General features: G+C 39.7%; 4 protein-coding genes across 5 annotated transcripts in view; 3 read left to right on the top strand and 1 right to left on the bottom strand.

Annotated features, from left to right (window-relative positions):
• The first annotated feature begins 1468 nt into the window (after positions 1-1468).
• On the top strand, positions 1469-4839 carry LOC104801709 (uncharacterized protein At1g04910). Of its 2 annotated transcripts, XM_010525043.2 has the most exons (11): positions 1475-1584; positions 1677-1910; positions 2149-2211; positions 2313-2394; positions 2512-2582; positions 2700-2788; positions 2871-3074; positions 3348-3618; positions 3730-3957; positions 4092-4289; positions 4456-4839. In XM_010525043.2, exons 2-11 carry the CDS (start codon positions 1773-1775, stop codon positions 4669-4671), a joined length of 1560 nt encoding a protein of 519 aa, XP_010523345.1. In that variant the 5' UTR covers positions 1475-1584; positions 1677-1772; the 3' UTR covers positions 4672-4839. The 2 variants fall into 2 exon arrangements, with proteins under 2 accessions (XP_010523344.1, XP_010523345.1); XM_010525042.2 differs by having other exon boundaries at positions 1469-1910.
• Positions 4840-5849: 1010 nt separating this feature from the next.
• LOC104801708 (kinesin-like protein KIN-4C) lies at positions 5850-9949 on the top strand. Its single transcript, XM_010525041.1, has 12 exons — positions 5850-6086; positions 6976-7086; positions 7155-7271; positions 7352-7432; positions 7868-7939; positions 8025-8118; positions 8206-8237; positions 8526-8599; positions 8775-8846; positions 8940-9084; positions 9177-9521; positions 9631-9949. The coding sequence occupies exons 1-12, from the start codon at positions 5955-5957 to the stop codon at positions 9694-9696; spliced, it is 1341 nt and encodes a 446-aa protein (XP_010523343.1). The 5' UTR covers positions 5850-5954; the 3' UTR covers positions 9697-9949.
• A 482-nt stretch (positions 9950-10431) lies between these two features.
• On the bottom strand, positions 10432-19540 carry LOC104801705 (NADPH--cytochrome P450 reductase 1-like). The gene is made up of 15 exons (XM_019201095.1): positions 19518-19540; positions 18983-19039; positions 18803-18895; positions 18012-18237; positions 17847-17930; positions 17595-17746; positions 17398-17494; positions 17163-17312; positions 16999-17076; positions 16791-16913; positions 16597-16707; positions 11810-11936; positions 11313-11412; positions 10855-11124; positions 10432-10733 (listed from the first exon to the last, which is right to left on the bottom strand). Exons 1-15 carry the CDS (start codon positions 19538-19540, stop codon positions 10628-10630), a joined length of 1797 nt encoding a protein of 598 aa, XP_019056640.1. The 3' UTR covers positions 10432-10627.
• LOC104801707 overlaps positions 18989-19787 on the top strand; it is a 1375-nt gene continuing 576 nt past the window's right edge. Inside the window, exon 1 of the mRNA XM_010525040.2 lies at positions 18989-19775. Coding sequence (XP_010523342.1) covers positions 19701-19775 — 75 coding nt within the window. The 5' untranslated portion in view covers positions 18989-19700. The remainder of the gene's footprint in view (positions 19776-19787) is intronic.

The following is a 19787-nucleotide window of genomic DNA, read 5'->3' as shown; positions in this document are numbered from 1 at the left end:
ATTCAAATCCGCAGAAAATCTATCAAATATGATTAAGATAAGATTGAGATAATATCAAGATAAAATCAAATTTGAATTTTGAAATTCAAATTGATTTATTTTGAGATTCTCCCCTCTACTATAAATAGGGGTCTTGGGTTAGCTCATAAAACACACAGAAAAGGAAACAAGCATTCTAGAGAAAAAAAAGAGCATTCACATATTTGCTCATATCTCTCTCTGAGTTCGCTTGGTATTTGGAAAGCTTCTTCCAAATACGCGGTCGTTGTATCCTGGGAGTTCACCGTGCTCCAATAGCCTCGAAGCTTTAGAGGTGGCACGGAAATCGAATTTAAGGAAACTGTGTTTCACAGGTCTCGACAAAATATTCTTTTAATTTCAGGTACTTATCTGGAATCGCTCGAATTGCCGGAGTTTTGCTGTCGTCAACAACCGCCATCCCCAACAGAATCAACCCTATAATAAGAGTTACTTGGATTGGATTCAACCCACAAAACCCATATAGTCCCAATTAATCCATTTAATTAGCCTAATTAATTAAAAAAACTCATTGGTGCATGATCAAATGAAAAAAGTGTTATAGGAGAGTCAAACACCTTGAATGTGAGGTCAAGTTTATAACAAAACTTTTTTTTATTACAATAAATAAAAAAAATCATTAGAGAGAATATATTCACAAATTGCAAAACCTATATATATACACATAGATATGTATGTATCATCATGCATGGAAAACGTTGTATGAACGTCTTAAAATAATTTGAGTGGAACCAAAATTTATGTAATAATCAAATAACTGTAATTTTTATAAAATAAAAAGTTAAATCGAAAATAGTTTAATCGAAAACGAAAATATCACTATGAATATTTAGAAATATAAAAATAATTAATACAAATATTTTTGTCAATGAATAATTTATTAAATTAGGAGTGCGACGGTTATTACATATAACCCAAAAAACTCCAAAAAATTAATATTGGACTGTGTAGAAGTTAAAATAAAGTTGTTAGTCGAAAAGTTTAAAATTATTCTTATTATTTTTTTCAAAAAAACCATATTATGTACACATATATCCTAATAATTTCTACATTACAGTGTCATAAAGGCAAACCTTTTTTTTTTTGGCCAATGTTACATTCAAAGAGAGCGTGAATCATCTCGACTACAGTTTGCATCTCACTTTCTTTGGTTAACTCTCTATTTATCGTTGCTAACTGAGGTTGGACAAGTCAACGAATTGAGTTAATATTTTTTTTCCTTTGTGTAATATTAATATATAATGCCACAAAATAATTTTAAATTTTTTATGTAAACATATATAAAAAAAATTAAACAAAAAAAACATATATAAAAATGATAAAAAAAGAAAAAAAGAAAAGAATTACGATATAATCCATGTCCGCCCGCTTCTTCCGCCGGCTAGTATTATCGGCGGGGGGTGGCCCTTATGCCCCCCCGCTTCTTCCGCCGGCTAGTATTATCGGCGGCGGTTGTCCTTGCAAACAGAATCTCTCTCTCTCTCTCTCTCTCTCTCTCTCTCTCTCTGTGGAGATCTTTGTGTTTCCTGCTTCTCCGAAGCAAATGTGAGCATCGGTGTTCTCCGAATCTGGTAGCTGTTTTTTTTTTCCATCGGATTTCACATCGAATGCCCTAAAAGAGAAGTTTCCGATCGCAGTATTCAATTCTCCAACAGTGAAATTGGAATAAAGGGTTGTCGTCTGCTTCGTTTCGTCCTTCGACCCTGTTCTCTGCTCGTTGGAATCTCCTCCAGATGAAGCACTTTCAGCTTCCGCAGCATCTCCATCAGCCGCAGAGAACAGCACTCGCCGGCGTTTTCGTGCTTCTTCTCCCGATTCTCTCGCCGAATCTCTTCAGCCCTCTGGGTCGCTCGTTTCCTTCTCTCTTCTCTGTCAGTCTCTCTCTCTCTCTATATATATATATGTATGTATACATATATCTGTTTAATCTGTTCATATGTTGGTGCCCATCTTTATCTCCATTGTTGTTGGTATATTTAGGGAGAAATCATTGCCCTTTGGTGTAGTGATAAACTCCAGATGATTCCTTTTGGTCTTAGGGAAAATGTAGTGGTTTCAGATTTCATATTTTGAATCTTGGAGGTGAAGGATATGCGTGGCATTTTGCAGGAATGGAATGCTCCGAGGCCAAGACATCTACGCCTACTCGAGGGCGCTCTTAGTCGAGAAATCGTATGTGGGTTTCCTCGGAATCTTCGAGAAAATGGCTGAAAATGATCATGATGTTGTTCATTTTTTTACCTCATTTTTGTTCTTTCTCCAATGATATGCAGCCGATTAGACAACAAGTTGAGTTATGGTCTCCTTTGCCCGATCAAGGATGGAAGCCTTGTACTGAATCTTATACAGTGTCTTGTAAGTTTCGAATGAAATCGTTTTTCTCTATACGTAGTTTATATACTCGTGTCCTAAGTGAGATATTGCCTTGGACAGTGACGATTTTTCATTGATGGACTTGACATTGTTTTACAGCACTTTCAGAGAAGTCTCAAGGGTTTCTTCAGGTGTTCCTTGACGGTGGATTGAATCAACAAAGAATGGGGGTGAGTTTAGATAGAGGATTCACACTGCAGGACTTTACCTGGCTTTAGTCTATTTATTCAAAAAGTTGATAGTGATCTTGCTCCCGAATTCTCCTATTAATTTCATTGCTCCTGCAGATATGTGACGCGGTTGCAGTTGCCAAGATTTTGAATGTTACACTTGTGATTCCACACTTTGAAGTTAATCCTGTCTGGCAAGATTCTAGGTAATTTGTTTATATCTGTTTCTGAAACGTAGATGCCAGTTCCTCCTGGTAGTTGTTGATCCGTTCTCTTTTATTTTTCCAGCTCGTTCACGGATATATTTGATGTGGACCACTTCATTAGCATCCTTAAAGACGAGGTACAGATTGCTAGAGAGCTGCCCACATCCTATGCTTGGAGCACACGTGAGTATTATACCACGGGTATACGATCTACGAGGATTAAGACTGCTCCTGTTCATGCATCAGCGAGGTGGTATGTGGAAAATGTGTTGCCAGTTATTCAGAGGTTAGTAGCTTCTCAACTCAGAAATCTTTTCGGAAGAAATATCTGAAAATGTGGAATGTAGCATGATGCTGAAACATGCTTTGTTAAGATCTGAAAAAAAGGGTGGGGTATATGACTATTGGTAAGAACCCAGTTGGAGCCTGATGCAGAGAATTGTGTGAATTATCACTTTATAATCATAAGTGCTTCCGTTTTCTTTAGGAGCTGAGAAATCTACATTATACTTTTTTCAAGGCAATTTAACCGGTAAGAACCCTTCATTCTTTGCCGCAGCTATGGGATTGCTGCCGTTGCTCCCTTCTCTCACCGTTTGGGATTTGATAATTTGCCCGAACATATACAACGGTTACGCTGTAAAGTCAATTTTGAGGCACTAAAGTTTGTTCCTCGTATCTGGGAACTGGGAGACGCTCTTGTGCATCGACTTAGACACCCTGCTTCCATCTCCAAAACTTCAGGAACTCAGCCGCAGAAAGACAGAGTAGATATTATTGCAAAAGCAAGAGCTGAAACTTTCGCTGTGCTACATCTTCGTTTCGATAAAGTATGATGATGATTCTTTGACGTTATTTCTTTGTAGTTTTAACTGGTATCTTCTTTATTATGCTTCTGATTTCATTTGTTCGTTGCCCCTCTTGCAACCATCTTTGTGCAGGATATGGCTGCTCATTCAGCCTGTGACTTTGGAGGCGGTAAAGCTGAAAAGTTGGCTCTGGCAAAATACCGGCAGGTGATTTGGCAAGGAAGAGTATTGAATTCTCAGTTCACCGATGAGGAGTTACGGGGTAAAGGACGTTGCCCTTTAACTCCGGAAGAAGTCGGGTTGCTTCTTGCAGCTTTGGGCTTCAACAACAATACCCGCCTCTATCTAGCTTCACATCAGGTTCTTATTTTTTCCTTTCTTCTCAAATCTGACATTTCCCATCACATTGCTGTTGTAAATTTGATACTCCCTTTGTTGATAGGTTCATAGTTGTTCACTTGGCAAGTTTTGAATATAATGATATATCATTGCAGGTATATGGAGGAGAACAGAGAATTTCGGCTTTGCGCAAACTATTTCCGGAGATGGAAAACAAGAAGAGCCTCGCCTCCATGGAGGAGCTGGCCGATGTAGAAGGCAAAGCTTCGTTACTCGCTGCAGTAGATTATTACGTGAGCATGAAAAGCGACATCTTCATCTCTGCATCTCCCGGGAACATGCACAACGCTCTGGTAAACCCCCCCAAAAAAGAAAAAAAAACTCCTCATCGGACTCGCATTCATTGCTTCTCGACCTGTTTTTGCATATCGTGTAACGGGTCTTGACCAGTTTTAAGCGAAGCATCAGCTAATCCGAGGTCTCAGAACATTAACTTCTCCGGGTTTTTTCTTTTCCCAGCTTGCGCATAGAGCATACCTGAATCTAAAGACGATAAGACCGAACATGGTACTGTTAGGACAGTTGTTCCTGAACAAGAGCATTGGCTGGCCTGAGTTTGAGCGTGCGGTTGTGAATAGTCACAAGAACAGGCAAGGCCAGATTCGGATTAGGAAGGAGAAGCAGTCTATTTACACTTACCCTGCTCCTGATTGTATGTGTAAAGCCTCAGCTTGATTCTTCTCTCAATTTTGGTTTCAAGTTATGCTGCAACAGTTCACTGAGGAATTTTGCTGATATCTCCTAGTATTATTTTTGGAGATATTGTGGTGACACGTTTTTTTTTTCTATGTGATAATTAGATTAGAAATTAACATTTTCGTTTCAATATGTATATTATACATTATTCTTTTTTATCAATTTTATTTTATCGACCGTGGATTATTTTTTTAAACCTTAGACAAACAAAAGACGGGTAAGAGAAAAACACATTATATATTTATTTTGTAAACCTATTAACTTTGTTTTTCTACAAAACAACATCAAAAAACGATTTTTTAACCTAAATTTCCATTTTCGAAAGCTAAAAATTAACAATGAATATTTTAGATTTCAAATCTATTTTTTTTTTGTTTTGATTATCGATTTTAAAAAAATATTTTATTCAATTTTATATCTGTTCAAATTTGGTTCGAAATATTCGTTTTCTAATTTTTTTATTTGTTTTTTTTATTCCAATGCTTTGGTATTTGATTTGTTTTGTTTAAAAATTTATGTTTAAATATTTTTAAAATTCAATTTGATTCACATAATTTTAGATATTATTCAATTTTATCAAAGCTCAACCCCACTTATATAAAAATATAATATTTGAAGTGTGGCAAGAAAGCCATAAACAATGAAGAGGAAATTCCCCTTTTCAAGCTGTATATGGCAGACCACCGCCTTCCTTGCTGAGTTTCCAACAGGGTACGACTGCCAATTTCGAGTTGGAGAGAGAACTCAATGATCGGGATGCAATGATAGTCGAGATACGGGAAAATCTGGCTAGAGCACAGAATCGAATGAAGCAATATGCAGATGCATCTCGTCGTGATCAAGCATTCAACCCTGGGGATTGGGTCTTCTTGAAGTTACGTCCCTACCGCCAGCATTCGGTGACTCGCCGCAATTTCCTGAAGTTAGCAGCCCGATTTTTTGGTCCATATGAGATCTTGGAACGGATCGGACCAGCCGCCTATCGTCTCCAGCTACCACCGACTGCCAAGATTCACAATGTCTTCCATGTGTCTCAATTCAAACCGGCTCATGGTAACACGTTTCTTCCAACCCCTTTACCTCCTAATATTACAGCGGATATGGAGGTCACATTGGAGCCTGCCAAGTTGCTGGATTTTCGCTATAATCCAGGGAAAGGCTTAAAAATTCAAAAAATCCACAGGCCGCCAAGAGGTGCATCCTCTCGTCCCCTCATATTAGCAAGAGAGAGCAATTTTCTCCGCTCGACTGCATCGCCGAAGATGAGGAAGCTGAATCGCAGATCCAAGGATTCTTCAAACCCCGCCGTTGCCGGCGCTGGTGCTCCGGATGTTACCCAGCAGCAGTCGGAGAAGAGGATTCGAGATCTGGAGTTGGAGAACGGTGCTCTCAAGGTTCTTCCTCTTCTCCTGTTCGATTCGAGTTTCCATTGTGGAACTTTTTGCTGGATATTTGTCTTCGCGGTGTGGATTCAGCTATTCGTTGCGTTTATAGATTTTTTTGGGAAATGTTTTCTCCATGAATCGTTTGTGTTCATCGGCGATTCTTACTGGGATTTAGTGCTACATGCATGTTGCTTCGTGGCTCGAAAAATTATCCATGTTTAGACTGCATTTCTACTGGAATTTGGTGCTTAGATGTTGTTCCTATATTGAAAAACCACGTTGTCTGTTGCTTCGATTGGAATTTCATTCTTGGAATGTCTTTTACTAGAATCTGGGGCTTAGCTGTTGTTATTAGCTGGAAAAATCGTGTATAATCGTTGTCATTTCATTCTAGGATTGGCTTTTGAGAATTTCGTGCTTGTTCCTAGTTTGAAAATGTGTATGTTCACTTTTGTTCCTTCTATGAATTTCATACCAGAATTTTGTACTCAGACTATATTCATTGCTTCATTTAACTGTTTGCTTTAGGAGAAGTTCTTGAAGGAAATGTGAAATTGGATACTATCCGTTTTTTCCCCATAAAATTCTTGGTTTTATTGTGAGAACCTACGGATAGTGAGTTATGTTTTGTAAATAATATTAGACTGTCTGCTCGATAATCCTGGAATAAAGAAAACTGATGAATTTGATGGATCCATCCATGATCAGGATTTTGAATTTCATGTAGCTGAACATATGTGGATTATAAGAAACGAGGCGCTGTGGTTTAGCGAAGTGTTGAACCTAGTTATGACAATTAGAAATATGGAATGGTTGGCAGAATTTCAGGACCATTATCATGCATTGTTGCTTGGACCATGAGCTAGCAATGTGATGATTTGCTTTTTGAAATTATCAGCGGGAGATTGAAGAACTGAGAAGCAAACAGGGTGATATTTCATCCGGCTCTTCTGTTACCCAACACTCAAGAGAAGATTATCATCACAGGTCAAGTGCTGCGAAGGAGCAGGTGATACACTTTCCAATAAGCATTGAAGTTTGGTACCATGTCCCATATTGATCTTTATGCTTTCATAGGCTATGAGTTCAAGAAGCAAACCACATACGCATTCTCAGTGCCCAACAAAGAACACTCCGAGTAGCAGTGCGACCAAACAGATAGATGACGAAGTACACAAATTAAAGGCGCAAAAGGTGGGAATCTTGATGCGGATGATGCAAGTTTTGATATCGCAACATTTCTGTCTGGTTTTAATTCTGTGACTCATTTCCAGGTTAAGTTGCAGTGTAAGATCAAGCTAGACTCTATGCACTTCAGGTTATGCAAAGCTTCACTTGAAAAGGAAATCCTACAGGTATTCACTTACAGATTTCAAATCTAAATTTCTATACCTTCCTTTTCAGAAGTAGAGGTAGAGGTACTAGTATGGTAATAGAACATGTCTTTCTGACTTGCACTTGGAATGCATAAAACGTCTTCATGGACAAAGGCCATAGACTTTATGCTGATCTTCTTTCACTGGAACACCAATGATTAGAGACTCATTCATTTGATTTGTTTCTTGTTGATATTGAAAGGCTTTCTCTTTGCCCCTGAAAATGCAGAGTCTATAGTTTATGGTAGATTGGGTTTCACGGTTATCTGTGAACACTAAAATCAATATAGGAGACCTCTTTCAACATTGGATTGGCCAAGAATTTTTGTCCCTTGTGTAAATGCTTCTTTTAACTAATTTAACCTAGTGGATAGTTTGCAAAACTCCAGTTTACTAAAACAGTTCTTTTGACAGCTCAGGAAAGCTGAAAGGAAAATCAATTTTGAGAAACACGCCCTAATAGCTTTAAACAGGCGTCAAAAAATGGTACCCGCTGTTTTTCTCCTTAAATGCTACATTTAATTCATATTCAATTTCTCGTTTTTTTAATTCATTTTTTTTCTTAAGTCAGATTATGAAACTGAAGCATACACAAGCTATTACAGCTGTGAAACAGCTAAAATTGTTGCTGGAGTCTAGGAAGATTCCTACGCATAAAAATAATGGTAATAAAGCAGCTGGTACAAACTAAAGCTACTACTTTTCTCTCTCCCTTCGTGTTTTTGAGTCATTTTTTTTAAATATTTTTCCAGGTCCTCCAAAAGGAACAAATGTTGGGATTCAGGTAGGAGAGTCTATACTAATTTCAGCAATATCAAGTTTATTAGTGGGTTTTTTGATGTTCTTGCCCATGGAATATAAGGACTCTACTGTTGCAATATGTTTGCAACTGTTTCCAATCACAGCCAACTTTATAGTCTTTTGAAACATATTCCTTAGTTCGTTAGAGTCTCGATGTTTCGCATCTTTCCCAATGAACATTTGGATTTTGGGTTTTCCATGATATTTTTTTCTTCATGAATTGATTTCCATTATATGAAACTCTAGATTATTTCTCATTCTTGGTGTGCAGGACTCTAATTCTGAACTCCAACTAATGACGAGGTTAAATGCGGTACATTCTGCCTATGAACGCCAAATGAAAGAGTAAGCTCCCATTGAGTTTTGGGTGTTAACATCCCTAATCTTTGTTGGTATCACGAATGTCGGGACTTTTTTTTATGTTATTTATCTTCCAAGTTTAGAAAGATATCCAACATTGAGCACATAAGACATTATTTCAGCGGTCAGTAATAATGTTTTTCCTTGTCATCCTCGCTAGAATGCGGGAAGAGATTAAATTGTTTGGGTTAGAGGCAGATACGGTGAAGGCAGAATTGCTGAAAGATCAAAAGTAAGTTCAACAATGGCTGACGTTTTTCGTGTTAGAAGCAGATATTGTCTTCTCTTGGATTTTGCGAATAAGCTTCTTTTTTCTCCTTTTTAGCCCTTTGTCGTGCGAAAATCAGGCCGCCCATCCACTGATCGACTCTGAGCTAAAGGAATTGAAAGAGGAATTCAATAGACTCAGTTCAATGGTCAGCCAAATGGAAATGACCAAGTCACAACTCAGCGAACCAAATAAATCTCAGGTTACAAGATACCCATCATGTTTGTTTCTGCTCCGATGACTGCCTGCTTCTATTTATCTGATCTTTGATCTGATTTTTCGACTTTTCATCAGGGAAATTCGGTTGGATCCTCCGTTTCCACAGGGAAGACTAACTACCAAACAAGCACGGAGTCATCTCCATCAGAAAATTCTCTGCCATCTCCTCCTCAAGAGCCATCTGAGGAAAAGCATTGTACAACTGAGGAGAGCAAAGCGAATGTATGTTGCTCATGCACGAAAAAATCTTTGTGCAAAACACTGAAGTGCCAATGCATGGCAAACGGAAGCGGCTGTGGAGAATCCTGCAGATGCATCGCTTCCAGATGCACCAATAGAGAAGCAATGCCATCTTCGGCAAACGCAGCTCAGAAGATTATCCGTGACAAACAACCACTTCATGAAGTAGGGAATACATTGGTAAGATTCGAAATCATGAAAGCGTAATCTTACATAAGGGATACATTTTTCGCTCGAAATCGCGAAAGCGTAATCACGATAGCGTAATAACTTTGTTTGGATTCCGCAGGACGTTAAAGCATGTGTTGGGAAAGTTGGTAAATTGAAGAAAGAGCGGAAGCGAGCTAGCTCATGAACAAGGAGGGGTCATACCACAGTAAAAGAGAACAAGAAGAACCTACACAATCTATTGCAGAATATAGAACGGTTTTCTTCATTTTGGTAAAGGGTCCGATACGGAGTGCCGAAAATGGAAAATCTAGTTACGTTCGGTGAGATTTTCGTATGAATTTCGGATTCGTCGTGTGTATGAGAGCTTTTGTTATCCATGTAAACACACCACCTTAATTTGTGGGGGTTCAAGAAAATGCCATTGAGCTGCTTTTATAGTTAAAACCCAAAAACCAGAGACAGATAAAAGTAAATAACCCGAAATCCAAAAGAGAAGAAAACTATTGAACCAAAAAATACGAGATTTTTTTCCATCCGAACTGTGCAAAATTTCCGAATGATATTAATTTTAGAAAAACCGAATTTCTTGGATCTAAATTGAATCGAAATCTAAACAACCCAAAAAAAACCCGATTTTTTAAGAAGATTTAAATTTTTTTTAATAAAAACGGCAATTGAACCGCAATCGAAACCGAACCGAATATAATATAATAACTGATTGATACTTATTTTTGTAAAAATGAAAGAGCTACACCGAATCCAATCTAAACCCGAACCGAAATCTCCATCCTTATTAAGAACTTTTCGACCTCGACATCAATGGGGATTATTTACCTTCTTCACGAGATAACGAGCAAGCGTGGTAACATTTCTGATGTTAAGGCTATTAAAGAAGTAATTTTTTTTAGAAAGCATGAAATATTGGAAGTTTATAAAAAAAAATTATTTTTAAGCATGCTTTTTATTCTAGAAACAACGAATCGGTTTGTCACTTAGATCTATATATATAAGCTCTGACAAATTTTATCTGTTCCAAAGACACCAACGTGTCGTCATCTTCATGCTCCTCCACTGTTGGAACAGAACAGGGACTCCTTGGATCTTGTCCGTAAAGTTCAAGCCCGAGGATGAGGATCGATCCTGATTCGGGCAGATCTTGACAGCTCGGTCAGGGGACACGGAGAAAGATCTGCTTGACGAGTACTCTTCGGTCTTAAAGAACTACAAGGAAGTAAAGAGGCAGCTCAGTGATGTGGAGAAGAAGAATAAGAATGGATTCTTGGAGTTAGCTTTACAGGAAAGAGAGATGAAAGAATGCTGTCAACTCTGTACAAAAGGGTACCGAGCAAACAGAGAGAAACCGGTCAGAAAGCCGTTAGATGAACCCCGAAGGGCAGCGTGAAAGCAATAGTCGGTTGACGAGTTCCATCCCCCAGGTATGATGCAGGAGCATGAAGACCTGGAAAAAACGCACTCCAAAAGGAAAGGGCGATGAAGTAAAACCAAAACGAGTTGTTTAGGTTCCCCATCAGATTTCACCAGTGCAGGAAAAGATACGGGAACATATCGACACGCTCTTAGAAGAAATTCTCGAGTTCTGGGTGACATTTCGCTGCATCAGTCCATCAAATACAGCAAAGCACATCAATTTTATCACGTGTAAGAAACAATGTAAATAAAGAATTCATGCGGCCGATCCCAAATAAACTTGAGATTAAGGCCATGATGATGATGATGTTGATTTTGATGATGATGTGCAAGAAACAATGTAGCTACATTGTATCGACTGAGAGACCTTACCTTTCAGAATAGCCGGTAGTTCTCCCAATCCTTCCACCGAGACAGATGTCTAGAAAGTGTTGTCCGCAGTTTTTCCTCTTCTCTTGTTTTCCCTGCAAAACTGTAGCAAATTAATCAGGAAATGGTTCATAGTAAAGGACGGTGGTTCCATAGAAGCTGCCTGCAGGATCCATATAATATGAACCTACATGAGGTATAGGGGACAACACAGCATTATAAAGCATGAATCTGACACTAGACTTCACCATTTCAAGGCGTGTCCCATCAAAATTATAAAACAAGATAGTACAACTCATCTTTCCTTCTACAAAGCATCATTCTCCAGTTGTTTATACTTTGGCTCGTACAACTTGTATGATACAAGACCACTGCGACAAATGTTCACGTCTGACTATAAGCAAGATTCGGAGGAAAAGAGAGAAAAAGGAACAAAATAAATATCTAAGTAAATGGTTCTGTCATCGAAGAAAACCATTCTCAGTATGAGGAGTTCTAACAAAAATCAGATGATCTTATCCAGAATAAGATAAATCGATCAGCCAAAGAAGCTCTGCTGAAGAGGTATCGTCCTTCCGTTTGAAGTTTCTTGACGATAGCTTCTGCCTCTGATGAACTCACCCCCTCCTGAAAATTTTAGAAAAGAGAAAGATACCAAGACAAAAAAGAAAGACTGAGTATCCATCCATATCATTCAACCACATATCGTTAAACTGAAGCAAAGCAAAAGCAATGGACAGGAATATAAACAAAGTAAAAACTACAACAGTCTGGTTTAACGAGGACCAGCTCGTATAAAACACTGTCCATTTCTATTTGGGCCAGGCCAAGACAACCAGCCGGGCAAGTTCACCAATTTTACAACCTTACATCTACTGAAGACTAATCTTGATTATTCTAGAATTTGTTAATTCTAGGTGAGTCAAATTAAAATAAATAAGTGATAATTACTATTTGTAATTAATCATAGTGTGTAGAATCTTCCTACATGTAGTATAAATAGAAGTATAAGTTATGTCATTTTTTATCAAGTTAAAAGCAAGAACAAAAAGAAAAGTTTTTTTGAAGTGTTCTCCTCTCCACTTCCTCTCCTCTAAGTTTTTCTAAGTTCTCCATCTAAAATATTTGCCCACCTCTCAACAAAGTGGTATCAGAGCCTAGGCGATGGCGACTACAAGCGGAGCTTTCCCGATTCCAAAGCTTACGAAAGACAACTATGAAAGATGGAGTATTCAAATGAAGGCGTTCCTTGGTGGACAAGATGTATGGGATGCCATCGAAGAAGAGTATGAAGAACCGGAGAATTTGGCTTCCGCTAGCCAAGCCGTGAAGAAGGCGGCCAAAGAAGCGAAAGTAAGAGACCAACGGGCACTTTCGTTCATCCAACTTAGTGTGGATGATACCATCTTCGAGAAGATCGCTCATGCCACCACATCGAAGAAGGCATGGGATACTCTTGAAAATGCTTTCAAGGGTATTGACAAGGTGAAAAAGGTGCGGCTTCAATCACTTCGTGGAGAATTCGAAGCTTTGCAAATGAAGGAGTCAGAAGCAGTCTTCGACTATATCTCTCGAGTTACGGCGGTCTCCAATCAACTCGTAAGCAACGGTGAAAAGATGACAGATAGTCGAATCGTGGAGAAGATACTTCGGTCACTATCTCCGAAGTTCGATCATGTCGTTGTGGCGATTGAAGAATCTAACGACATTGAGAAAATGACCGTTGATGAACTCACCGGAAAGCTTCAAGTTCATGAAGAAAAAATTAAAAGGAGACACAAAGAGCCGATCGAGCATGCTCTTCAAGCAAAGGTGAATATTGAAGAGAAGAAAAATGATTATCGGAACCAAGGTGGACGTGGTCGTGGTGAAGGACGGGGACATGGTCGAGGACGAGGACGACGTGGTCGTGGTGAAGGACGGGGACGTGGTCGAGGACGAGGACGAGGTCGCGGCCGTGGTCGCAGTCGAGGAGGAGACACACGGGATCAAAATCAAACCCAGAACGCATGGGGTGGACGTTCTTCAAGAGGACGCGGTAGAGGAGGTTATACCCAAAGGCAAGACAAACGCGATGTTGAGTGCTACAATTGTCATCGGTATGGACATTTTTCATATGAATGTCTTGACGGGCCGGATGAGAAAAAAGAGCAAGCTAATTATGCAGAGGAGAAAAAAGAAGTGGAAGACACGGTTTTACTTGCACGCAAAGGCTCCGGTGAAGAGCGAGAGCAAATTTGGTACCTTGATACCGGTGCGAGTAACCACATGTGCGGCTATCGTCACATGTTTCTGGATATCGATGAGTCGGTGACGGGAAATATCTCATTTGGAGATCTATCCAAAATCGCGGTCAAGGGAAAGGGCAAGATTCTGATTAAGGTAATGAATGGAGGCCATGAGTACATATCCAACGTGTACTATGTGCTAGGTATAAAGACTAATATTTTAAGTATTGGTCAATTGTTAGAGAAAGGATATAATATTCATTCGAGGAATCGAAACATTTATCTCAATGACGACAAAGGGAATCTCTTGACTTATGTTCCGATGACGGAGAATCGAATGTTCCCGATGAACATTCAGACTAATGTTGGGAAGTGTTTGAAAGCATGTTTCGAGGAGGAGTCTTGGTTATGGCATTTACGACTTGGGCACCTGAATTTCGGAGGTTTGAAGTTGTTGTCATCCAAAAAGATGGTGAACGGGTTACCATCTATTGATCAACCGGATCAAGTTTGTGAAGGATGTTTGGTTGGAAAGCAACATCGGCAAAGCTTTCCAAAGGAGTCAATGACAAGAGCGAATCAATTATTGGAGTTGATACACACTGATGTGTGCGGACCCCTTGACCCACCATCATTCGGTAATAACAAGTACTTCTTGTTATTCGTTGATGATTACAATCGAAAAACGTGGGTTTATTTTCTAAAGGAAAAATCAGAAGTTTTTTCGGCATTCAAAAGGTTCAAGGCTCTTGCTGAAAGGCAAAGCGGGTTTGAGATTAAATCCGTACGGTCGGATCGGGGTGGTGAGTTTACTTCTAAAGAGTTCAAGAAGTTTTGTGAAGAGAATGGCATACGGAGACCACTTACCGTTCCATACTCACCACAACAGAACGGAGTCGCCGAGAGAAAGAATATGACTATTTTGAACATGGTCCGAAGCATGTTGAAGAGCAAGAACTTACCACGGAGACCACTTACCGTTCCATACTCACCACAACAGAACGGAGTCGCCGAGAGAAAGAATATGACTATTTTGAACATGGTCCGAAGCATGTTGAAGAGCAAGAACTTACCAAAGGAATTCTGGGCTGAGGCAGTTGATTGTGCTGTTTATCTATTGAACCGTTGTCCGACAAGGAGTGTTTGGAATCAGACACCGCAAGAAGCATGGAGTGGATACAAACCCAACATATCTCATCTGAAAATTTTTGGAAGTCTTGCTCATGTCCATGTCCCCGCGCAACACAGAAAGAAACTTGATGATCGCAGTGAAAAATATATCTTCGTGGGATATAATCAACAATCGAAAGGCTACAAGTTATATGATCCCGTTGAGAAGAAGATCAAAGTCAGCCGAGATGTTGTTGTGGATGAAAAGAATGCATGGGATTGGAGTTCAAATGACAAGGAGAAGTTTACTTTCTATCCATCTGTGATAGGAAATGATCATGAGGAGTCTGGGTTGGAGTTGACTCCAACTCCGCAATCACATTTCGAGGTTGGGTCCAACTCGGGAGTATCTTCATCATCCGAAGATAGTCCTAACGTTATTGGACCAAGAGGTACGAAGAGTTTGGAAGAGATCTATGATCTCAATCAGAACCATACTTTGTTCTATCTTTTTGCAGATACAGAACTGATCAATTTTACTGAAGCATCGGAGAATGAACAGTGGAGGAAGGCCATGAATGAGGAAATTGCGGCCATCAAGAAAAATGAAACGTGGGAGTTGACTACATTGCCGAGAGGATATAAACCCATTGGTGTGAAGTGGGTTTACAAGATCAAACGAAATTCAAAAGGAGAGGTTGAAAGGTACAAGGCTAGACTCGTTGCCAAAGGATACAAACAACGTGCCGGAATTGATTACGATGAAGTGTTTGCTCCAGTTGCGCGTCTTGAAACTATAAGGTTGCTCATCTCACTTGCGGCTCAAAATCAATGGAAAATCTACCAAATGGATGTAAAATCAGCATTTTTGAATGGAGTTCTTGAAGAGGATGTTTATATTGAGCAACCCGAGGGATATGTTGTTCATGGCCGTGAGGATCATGTTCTGAACAGTTGATCCTACTGTATTCAAGAGTTTGGTTGGAAGCTTGCGGTACTTGACATGCACAAGACCGGATATTCTGTTTGCGGTTGGCATAGTTAGTCGTCATATGGAGAGTCCTACATCTTATCATTTGAAGGTTGCAAAGAGGATTCTTCGATATATTAAAGGTACCTTGAGTTTGGGGATGTTCTATCCATCATCCGGAGAAACAGAATTGAGAGGTTACAGTGACAGTGATTGGGCTGGAGATCCCGATGACAGGAAGAGCACGACGGGTTTTGTTTTCTTCTATGGACCAACGGCGTTTACTTGGTTATCGAAGAAACAACCGATAGTAACGTTATCAACTTGTGAGGCAGAGTATGTTGCTGCAACATCTTGTGTTTGTCACTCAATATGGCTTCGGAGTTTGCTCAAAGAAATTCAGTTTGGAGAAGGTGGCTCTACAGATATCTATGTTGATAACAAGTCGGCGATTGCGTTGGCGAAGAATCCGGTGTATCATGATCGGAGTAAGCATATTGATACAAGGTTTCATTTCATTCGGGAGTGCATTGCAAAGAAAGAAGTTCAAGTAAAGTACGTGAAGACAGAAGAACAGGTTGCTGACATTTTCACGAAGCCCTTGAAGAGGGAGGTATTCGAGAAGCTACGCCACAAGCTTGGCATGCGGGAATCAAGCTTAGGAGGGCGCATTGAAGACTAATCTTGATTATTCTAGAATTTGTTGAATTCTAGGTGAGTCAAATTAAAATAAATAAGTGATAATTACTATTTGTAATTAATCATAGTGTGTAGAATCTTCCTACATGTAGTATAAATAGAAGTATAAGTTATGTCATTTTTTATCAAGTTAAAAGCAAGAACAAAAAGAAAAGTTTTTTGAAGTGTTCTCCTCTCCACTTCCTCTCCTCTAAGTTTTTCTAAGTTCTCCATCTAAAATATTTGCCCACCTCTCAACATCTACAACATTGCCTTGAAAGTGGCTAATGACTGCACATACCTGCTCCTGAACAATGGTGTGCATAGTCCGGTGGACATCTCTAGCCATACCCTTGGCATCACCACACACATAGAGGTATCCTTCCTTTGTTAGCTTCCAAACTTCTGCTGCCTGGTCACAATGCAAGGGATTAGATTACCAATTATGCCGTCATATTGTCATTCCTAGAACTTGCTATCTCCAGATATACTTACTTTTTCTACCATCTTATGTTGAACGTACTCTTTATGTGGGCCCTCCCGAGAGAACGCTACGATTAGCTCAGAGAGGGCACCTTGATCAGCAAAATTATAGAGTTCATCCTCATAAATGAAGTCCTGCAACAAAGATAGAAATAAGAGGTTGACATGATGGCACAGTTTGCAAATGACTACCCATAAGGAAGCACAGTAAAATTCTAACCATTCGTCGGTTTCTACAACCAAAGAAGAGTAGAGATGGACCTAGTTGAACTCCATTTTCTTTCAGTGCCATCCTTTCCTGCACAGCAAATCATGACCGGGGTGCTTACTTATTTCTCCTTCATTAATGAGACACAGAACAACCAATTGAAATTTAGTACAAACCTGTAGGAAACCACGAAAAGGTGCCAAGCCAGTCCCAGGTCCCACCATAACAATTGGAGTTAAAGGATTTGATGGTAACTTAAAATTCGACGTCCGAATAAAGATTGGGGCTGCACTACAGTAACTACTTTTCTCCATAGGTGTTGCATTCTGAAACTTGAAAATATTGGACATCAGACATCATAAAATTTGAGCAGGGAAAAAACAGATATCAAAAGAAGCTCGAAAGCATTACCTTCATCCACGTTGAACACACACCCTTGTGAATTCTACCAGTAGGAGTTGGACCATGGACTAGGGCACAAGTAACATGAACACTATTGGGTGCAAATCTGCACAAAATGCGGAAAATGAAAGGCAAATGTTAGTGAGCAGGCAAGCCTCGATTTTCTTTTCGCCATAAATATCATCCCAAACAAATAAGCTAGCCACCTTGGTGAGGACGAGATAGAATAGTAACGAGGTTGTAGACGAGGAGCTATTGCAACGAAAAATACACCTAATGGTGGTTTTGCAGATGGAAATGCAGCCATAACATCCAGAAGGCTTCTTTGATTTGCAACGATCCATTGTGAGTATTCATCCTGCAGAAACATGCTACCATTAGGCAAAACAAATAGCAGGTCCGTGGTTTGTTGAAACCAAGAGAAAAGGAAAAAAATAGATACACAAGTGACTCAGAACCTTTCCACCAGGAGATGTTAAGTGTTTAAGTTTCTCAGCTTCATTCGGTTCAGTAGCATATGCTGCCAAGGCAATCACAGCAGCCTGAAACAAAAAGCAAATTTAATGTGCGGGAAGTAAACTAAGCTAAAACAAAGGAGGAACATTGGGGAAAAACAAGACAACCTTTCGAGGAGGGTTCAAGAGATCTGCATAACGTGCCAAAGCAGTACGAAGTGTGCAGGGACCAGGAAAAGGAGGTGGCAATGAGCTTCCCATTGGTGACCCATCTTCCTTTTCAGCATGTACAGAAAATAGTAAATCTAGTGATTGGCAGAGCAACTTTCCAGCTTCTTCAACAGTTTCAACATGATTTTCAGCATAAACACTGATGTGGTCTCCTGTTTCATATCTGTGGAGAAAGGCCAATAAAGTTAGAAATCTCTCAAGGACTGGAAGAATCATTCACGTGAACCCATTTGACTGTTCTTATAGAATATAATGGCAGTAAAACACTCCAGGTTTTATACAAGACGATCTGCTGCTAAATAATACACCAAATTGAATGAAAGAAATTGAAGCACACACAACCAGAACATATTACCCAGAACACTTTATTTGCAATCGTTCGATGAGAACATTATTCTGACTCGAAATGATGAAAGATGAAACAAGGTCCTTGAATAAACATACAATTAAAGATTGCAAGGACAAGCGTAGGTTAACGAGTAGCGGCGAAAACATCCGGTTCACCAAGGTAAAAGTGAATTGTAGTGATATCCCATCTTACTCTAATGAATAATACCAAAAGCGGACCTAAAAACACATTTAGACAGCTTAAACTATCATATGAATCACATTCGTATACAAACATATGGTTTCGATACATGTTGAACAGAACCATACAGCCATGAGACAAATTAAGGTCATCTACCAAGGGCTGTAAACCAAATATGAGTTAGAGTAGATAGGCTTACGTAATACCAGTCCCTGAAATGTCGAACTCGAGATGAATACCAGAACGATCAGATTCGGGTTTGTGAAGTTCCTTCTGGATAGCAACAATCGCTCTGTATGAAATAAGGATCAAATCTTAGCATGCAGACACAAAACTTAAAGAGGAAGCTCTGGAGAATGATATGCTTATTTTCGTATACCTGTGGGGATGATGAATGTCAATAAAGAATTTCCATTTTGCTTGTTTGAGGGACTGTCTTCCTCAGGAGTAACAACGTGATCATGAATCACTACTCGATATTCCGAACTAGCAGCTGTATAAGTGGATGCAGCACTGTGATAGGCCTTTTAAGGTTTATACGAGGAAGAGGAAAAAGGCCCGTATAGGAGATAAGCTGCCAGAGGACCAATTGGAAGCCCAACCCAATGGAAAAGAAGGAGCAGGGGATAACCTAGGCGCAGTCACAGGGGATCATGCCTGACAAGGAATATTCATCATGGGAGAATTCCGTTAGACACCCAGGACGTGTGAAAGCAGGAGTGACGTACGCCACCTCAGCAGGCTGTTGCTGGGTGTGCTATTATATATATTTTCCTTTTCATGGTTATGAGGGGTATCTGAGAATCTAAAAGCTTATGTGTGTGGAGGAGAGGTATGCCTCTCTGTGGCGTTGTATTTCTATTTAGTTTATGAATAAGTTTTACCCCTATTAATCCCTCTCGAATCTAACAAACCTGGTATCAGAGCACCGATCCATCATGCCTCCAAAGGAACAACAGCAACGTTCGGAGCATTTGGAAGACGTTGTTTCGCGACTGGGAAGAGTGGAAGCAAGAATGGGTGAAATCCGAGGAAATATGGGTGAGCTTTGAGGAAGCGTTACCCAGATCCAGAAGGATATCAACAAACTGCAAGTGATGGGTCAAATAATGGAAAAGTTGTGCGGAATGCTGGAACGACAGGAGCTGGCGGAGAAGCAAGTGGCGGTTCCGGTGGGGTCTGGG

The sequence above is a fragment of the Tarenaya hassleriana genome, unplaced genomic scaffold (genome assembly GCF_000463585.1).
Source record: "Tarenaya hassleriana unplaced genomic scaffold, ASM46358v1 Cleome73, whole genome shotgun sequence".
Classification (NCBI taxonomy): domain Eukaryota; kingdom Viridiplantae; phylum Streptophyta; class Magnoliopsida; order Brassicales; family Cleomaceae; genus Tarenaya; species Tarenaya hassleriana.
The sequence above is the reverse complement of the archived record's forward strand: the minus strand, read 5'-3'. Positions and strand labels throughout refer to the sequence as shown.

Coding starts and splice junctions, on each gene's coding strand:
- LOC104801709 (XM_010525042.2), top strand. CDS start 1,773: ATGAAGCACTTTCAGCTTCCGCAGCATCTCCATCAGCCGCAGAGAACA. Junction 2,395..2,511: donor TGAATCTTATACAGTGTCTT/GTAAGTTTCGAA, acceptor ATTGTTTTACAG/CACTTTCAGAGAAGTCTCAA. Junction 3,958..4,091: donor TCTATCTAGCTTCACATCAG/GTTCTTATTTTT, acceptor ATATCATTGCAG/GTATATGGAGGAGAACAGAG.
- LOC104801708 (XM_010525041.1), top strand. CDS start 5,955: ATGAGGAAGCTGAATCGCAGATCCAAGGATTCTTCAAACCCCGCCGTT. Junction 7,940..8,024: donor TAAACAGGCGTCAAAAAATG/GTACCCGCTGTT, acceptor TTCTTAAGTCAG/ATTATGAAACTGAAGCATAC. Junction 8,238..8,525: donor GAACAAATGTTGGGATTCAG/GTAGGAGAGTCT, acceptor CTTGGTGTGCAG/GACTCTAATTCTGAACTCCA.
- LOC104801705 (XM_019201095.1), bottom strand. CDS start 19,540: ATGGATCGGTGCTCTGATACCAG. Junction 17,747..17,846: donor TAACATCTCCTGGTGGAAAG/GTTCTGAGTCAC, acceptor ATGTTTCTGCAG/GATGAATACTCACAATGGAT. Junction 11,937..16,596: donor ACACCATTGTTCAGGAGCAG/GTATGTGCAGTC, acceptor TAAAATTTTCAG/GAGGGGGTGAGTTCATCAGA.